This window comes from Conger conger, chromosome 9 (genome assembly GCF_963514075.1).
Source record: "Conger conger chromosome 9, fConCon1.1, whole genome shotgun sequence".
Classification (NCBI taxonomy): Eukaryota; Metazoa; Chordata; class Actinopteri; order Anguilliformes; family Congridae; genus Conger; species Conger conger.
Genome location: NC_083768.1, coordinates 35539864 through 35545765, shown reverse-complemented (window position 1 = coordinate 35545765; position 5902 = coordinate 35539864). Strand labels below are relative to the sequence as shown.

General features: G+C 40.8%; 1 protein-coding gene across 1 annotated transcript; it reads left to right on the top strand.

Annotated features, from left to right (window-relative positions):
* Positions 1 to 1673: 1673 nt before the first annotated feature.
* Positions 1674 to 4570, top strand: LOC133136274 (lactose-binding lectin l-2-like). Its single transcript, XM_061253599.1, has 5 exons — positions 1674 to 1738; positions 2079 to 2202; positions 2999 to 3121; positions 4289 to 4409; positions 4497 to 4570. The coding sequence occupies exons 1-5, from the start codon at positions 1674 to 1676 to the stop codon at positions 4568 to 4570; spliced, it is 507 nt and encodes a 168-aa protein (XP_061109583.1).
* The last annotated feature ends 1332 nt before the right edge of the window (positions 4571 to 5902 follow it).

Below are 5902 nucleotides of genomic sequence, written 5' to 3'. Positions count from 1 at the left end.
CTTTCCCCCATCGGACACACAGGTCTCTACCCGTTTCTCCGCCTGCCTGAGAGACATCCAGAGCTGGATGGGCAACCACCATCTAAAGCTCAATCCAGGTAAGACGGAGGTAATCTTTATCCCTGTTCTAACCTCTCCCTTATCTGATTTTTCCATCTCACTAGGGGATACCACAGTGACCTCATCCCCTAGTGCAAAAAACCTTGGAGTGGTGAGTGGTCCTTTCTCCGAGAACATCACTACGGTGACCCTGTCATGCAGGTTCTTCCTGTACAACATCCAGAGAATCTACTGTTTTGGCCCAAGTCCCAAGCAATGCCAAACATTTCACTGTCAAACATTTCACATGAGCAAGTTTCATTGAACTTGCTAATGTATTTTTCAGGATACCAGTTGATATTGATTCCTAGTATTGATTTGCTTTTACGTTAAAGACAAAAGGATACACCTGGTCTAGAGTAACCGTCTGTATTCTCTGCTGCTCTGCAGGAGAATTAGGCACAGTTCCAGTTCTCTTTGGGGCACAGTACACTAATTCAGTATGTGAAGAAGTGGCACCAGCCTAGGTTCGACTAGGTTACCAGTTTCTACTCACCACGCTGTCAGCCGTGCAAGTGGAAGGTCGGGTCCACGCCAGCCACTGCAAAAGGGCTCCACCAGCACCAAAGATCAAAGACCCACCTCAACCAACATGCAGGACCAGCAAGTTCTCACAGAGATTAAAAACTTGAGAGAACCAATGCATCAAGGAGCGCATGGTAGTAATCTCAGCTCCCAACAGGAGCTTCCATGCCCAGACAGGAAAGCCGAGGGGTTCAATCGCTTCAGAAGAGCAGGCTGCAGTCCCGAGGTAGGCCTAGCCGTATTAGGCCAACCATCTTGGTTCACGAGAAATTCTGCAACAACACCTGTGGGCTCAGCATGGTAGGCCTATAGCTGAAGTGAAGAAACAGCCCAAAAGGTATGCGACTACAGGGCATGAAGCTTGGCTGACACCAGGAACTGTATCACATCACTATGCTACTTTTCGATTTCCCCTGTGTTACTGGATGTCTGCACTGCATATATCCACCGCTGACCATTGCTATAATCGACGTTCTGTTATTTTAAATCAATTATTACCTGATTAAGAAAATGTTTTTGTTTTCATGAAATGATAAAAGGAGGGAAATGTAAGGGTAATTGTCTAAATTGACTCTTCATAGACAATATGTGTTAACATGGAGACAATGACATGATGAGAAATAACCTTTTATTTTAATCTTCACTACAAATTAGACCATGTATGCTGAAGTAAGAAATTTGCTCTTAGAATCACCCATCATCAGATGATGCTCACCTGTGATATGTAAAAAGAGCAATTTCCCTGACAGTAGAAAAACAGGGAGCTTGTTTGAATAAGAAGCATATAGGTTTTGCTCCACCCTCAGTCAAAATATTTAAAAGGCCAGGATCGGGTCAAGTCAAGACAAGAAGCAAACTCCTCAGATAATCACCTCGCTCAACCTGATATCATCAGGTAATAGAACACTGGGCTATTTTGATACTTGATATACTGTTACTGTAAAAACAGCCCCTTCATTCATATTGCTGTTTTACTTGTGTATCTTTATTGACCATTGTATTGCATTTTGGGTGATGTATCTGTCTCTCCTCCTAGCTGAAGAGCCATCATGGCCATCTTCACATTGCCAGCATTCCTCGTTGTTGCTGTTCTCTCTAGCATGACTTTGGGTTAGTCCCGATTTGTGTTCTTTCCAGGTGGAAGAGTTAATAATATTGTGTCTGAAACAACAATATGCTAATACTCTAAGATTCTATTATTTGCTTAATTGAAATCAATAATTGGGCAGGACGTTGCATTTCTATGCATACATGAGTTGGTAATTGAAACCTGGCCTTCCAGGAAGCAAATGTTATGAGTGCTTGCTGATTTATTGCAACAGGAATAGGGCCAGTAATCCTTATGAACATGTTGGACCTGACAGTTTGCCCTGCCATTATAGCAGGCCTCAGTATGATTGTGTGAAAAACAAATATGAAGACTCTTCAACAAGTTATTGATCCTTAGGTTTTAGCCCTGAGATATCTCTAGGGGCTGAGATAGGCTTGTGTCTGAGTCCCTGCCCTGAAGGCTGGTTCTACAATGATGAACGCTGCTTCCAGCTCATTCCTGATAAGAAGACATGGCTTGACGCTGAGGTGACAGCTTAAAGGAATAGTTCACTTCCTCAAGCTTTTAAAATATTGTTTCATTTGTAGTGTGTGCACCTGGTCTCAGAAAGATTTCTGTGCAAAGCATAGTATTTCAGATGCAATACAGTATTTGAAGACCTGCTAGCTTTACAATGGGCATTTGGAACAAGGGCCACCTGTGATTTAAAGTAAGAAAATGCACTTTGTGCAAGTGAATGCAACCTTCTGTGTACATTGTTATCTCTCCAGTGGTCATACGTAATGGCAGATTTCATTGTAGCATCTATTCACAAGTACAAACACAAAAATATCTTTGGGAATTTACGGGTGGCATGGTGGCACTGTGCTTTTGCTTTGGAGGCATGAACACCCCGTACAATAACCACACAAATGCCCTGACACCAGACATTGCAAAGCTGGCAAGTTGTCAGAAACTTCTCCAAACAAGTAGAATATCCTTCATTGCATGCAGAAACTTTAGAAAATAATAGGTAAAACAGTAATATTGTCAACATTCAAGAAAGGAAACCATCCCTTTAAAATAAACCACTGGAATCAACTTATTCCAAAATCTTAACATTTAAAAATGCACAAACCAAGCATCTAATGGTGATACAAGTTTGTGTCATAGTGCTAATGAAAACTGCAAGCAGTGCAAAGCCACAACTACATTATGTTTTAATAGGGTTTTCATATTGTACACATGTTATGGCCGTCAAAACTGCAGTATTCTCAGTTTCTCGATTTATTCTATCATTTACCAAGCACATGTTTGTTGTCTCTCCCCTACTTCCTTGCTCAGCTAAACTGTTTGAGGCTTGGAGGAAACCTGGCCTCAGAGCGTAGTCAAGCTGATCATGAGTTTCTGAAGAAGCTCAATGGCAATGATGAGCCATTCTGGATCGGATTGTCAGACATTCACAAGGTACTCTTGGAAGGGCATCTGCACAATTTGTGCAAGCCCCACTGTTCAGAGTATGATAGAGTATGTTTTATTTTATTACTCATCTGGGTTTGTGTGTGCTGTTTAATGTGTTATGAATCCACTGATATTTTACATGTTAATTATTTTCTGAGACGAATGGAGATTGTGTTAAGATGCACTGTCACACTTTTTTCAGTTGTGCTTATTTGGATTAAATGCTTAAATTATGTGTGTAGACATTTTCATACAAAAACCACCGTCAGTGTAGCCGTTTGTAGCCGTTTCCAAAACCAGTCTCTGTGTTCAAGTATGGCGTTTGAGCGCCCGTTACCTTCTGGGAAACACAGACTGGAGAAAGGTCACATGTTTGTTTTGAGAAGTTTTTCCCAATATTTAGAAAACGGTTACACTGACGGTAAATGGTAAATGGTTGACATTTACCTAGCACCTTTTTCCAAAACGCTGTACAATTGATGCTTCTCATTCCCCCATTCATACACACACTCACACACCAACGGTTATTGGCTGCCATGCAAGGCACCGACCAGCTCGTCAAGAGCATTTGGGGGTTAGGTGTCTTGCTCAGGGACACTTCGACATAGCCCAGGCGGGGGATCGAACTGGCAGCCCTCCGACTGCCAGACGACTGCTCTTACTGCTCTTACTGCCTGAGCCATGTCGACGGTGATTTTGCCTATACACATAATTTAAGCATTTAATCCAAATAAACTCAACTGAAAAAATCTTGACAGTGCTCCATTACGTCTGGTCTGGTGTGTTTTGCTTCTTTTTGTCCTTTTTTCCTGGTGCAATTTTCTATGGTAACAGGATATACTGTTTGAAAGCGTTAAAACTCGCTGTTCGATCAGTGTAACCATTTTTAGATGTCATTGCTTTCGCGAAAACAAATCTTTTCAGTGAGAATAAAAGCTTCCTCTTTCACTGTGTTTGGGCTTCTGTAACTTTGCTTTTGTAATGTTTAAAGTAATTCTGACTCTTGGAAAACAACCCCCAAAGGGGTAGCTTTCAGAAGAGACCAGGATTATGCACATCAAAAGGGTTCAAGAATAGCAACCATTTAATTTTGTCTATGCCATTTTCAAGCTTGTGTCAAGAAAAGGGGCAATACGGAATGGGTTAATGCATTTTCACATGCCTCTGCCTCAGGAGGGCACATGGCTATGGTCCGATGGTACAAGTGCAAGTTCTGAAAGGGACTTTTTAAAGTGGAATCGTGGACAGCCCAACAATGCGGGCCAAGAGCACTGCGTGCACTCAAACTTCAGAGGTAAGCATTCTCTCTTGTCTCCCTACCACTGCAGGAGACATATGATGGAAATACGCTGATTCCTCTCTCCATTTGTTTTACCCATAGACCAAAAAGACTGGAACGATTTTGACTGTGAAGGTACATTTCCATCCATCTGTACCTTGCGATTCTATAAGTGATGTGGCCCTCTGTACCAAGGTGAAGTAGCTCATGCTGATGCTGCTTTCTGTCTCTTTTAATAAACTTCCCGAAGTTGCAAACTAAAGATAATTATCTTCATATACTGGCTGATCACTTCATTGCCTCCAATGCACTTCATTTACAACCTGTGTGTAATGTTGAACCAAAGCGATGGGCGCACAATCTAAATTCAATGCGATGTATTATAATGATTTTATTGTTCATTTCCGGGAATGTCCAACCTAATCCCGGCCCTGTTATGATGAAAAGCTTGCAAACTCCTGCAGAATTTGAGCTTGAGATTGAGAGATCTGGTTTGGGCATTGTACACATGAATGTCAGGAGTCTGTTACCGAAAATGGACATGGTTCGAATTTGGTCAAAAACAACAAACGCAAATATTATTTTCCTCTCTGAATGGCTGTCAAAATCCGTTTCAGATGCGGACATTCATATAAATGGCTTCAATGTCTTTCGTACTTATCGCCCTAGGAAGGGCGGCAGCCTAGCAATATACTGTTATGTCTAAATCTGTATCCAAACAATTTTAATTATTGGTATTGAATGTAGAGTTCACCTCATCTAGTGCCTTGACGATTGTTGGATGCCCACGTGTGAAAACCAACAATTCTTGGTTTTCTGATGACCTTTCAGAACTTCTTCATAGGAGAAATTTGGCCTGGGCTGCTGCTAGGAGATCTCAGAGCACAAATGACTGGAATAATTAACTTATTTAATTCGCAAGGCCAAATCAATTTTTTATCTGACAAATACAACAGGAATAATCCAGATACATTTTGGAAGACAATAAAGTCAATTTCCACACACAATTGCACTCCCTGAATGTATTACTATGGATAATACCACAGTAACTGACAAAGCAAAAATGTTACATTATTTTAATAAGCATTTTATATCTTCTGGTATTTTATTCCAAAATGAAGATGTTTTAAATACTGCTGCACCTTCCTCCTCCAATTCCGAAATATAATTTTCAGTTCACTCCTTTTACAGGACAAGAGGTAGTAGATGCTCTTAAAGAAATAAATTCCTTAAAGTCAGCTGGCCCTGATGGTCTTAATCCAAATCTGGTGAAGATTGCAGCCGAAGTCATTGCAAAACCAGTGACATACATTTTTAATTTATCCTTAGAGACATGCACCATCCCTAAAATTTTGAAAACAGTGTTTTTTCTTCATCTTCTGAAAGGCGGTGATCCTGCACAGTTAAACAACTATATGCCAATTTCCAAGCTTTCTGTTCTATCTAAAGTACTTGAAGGTCTTGTCTGTAAGCAGTAAAAAGAGTTTTTATCTGAAAACTACATTTTA

Excerpts from the sequence above, each read along its gene's own strand:
- LOC133136274 (XM_061253599.1), top strand. The coding sequence starts at position 1,674 with ATGGCCATCTTCACATTGCCAGCATTCCTCGTTGTTGCTGTTCTCTCT. Across the intron at positions 2,203-2,998 it reads AGACATGGCTTGACGCTGAG|CTAAACTGTTTGAGGCTTGG; the intron begins GTGACAGCTTAA and ends TTCCTTGCTCAG. Across the intron at positions 3,122-4,288 it reads GATTGTCAGACATTCACAAG|GAGGGCACATGGCTATGGTC; the intron begins GTACTCTTGGAA and ends CCTCTGCCTCAG.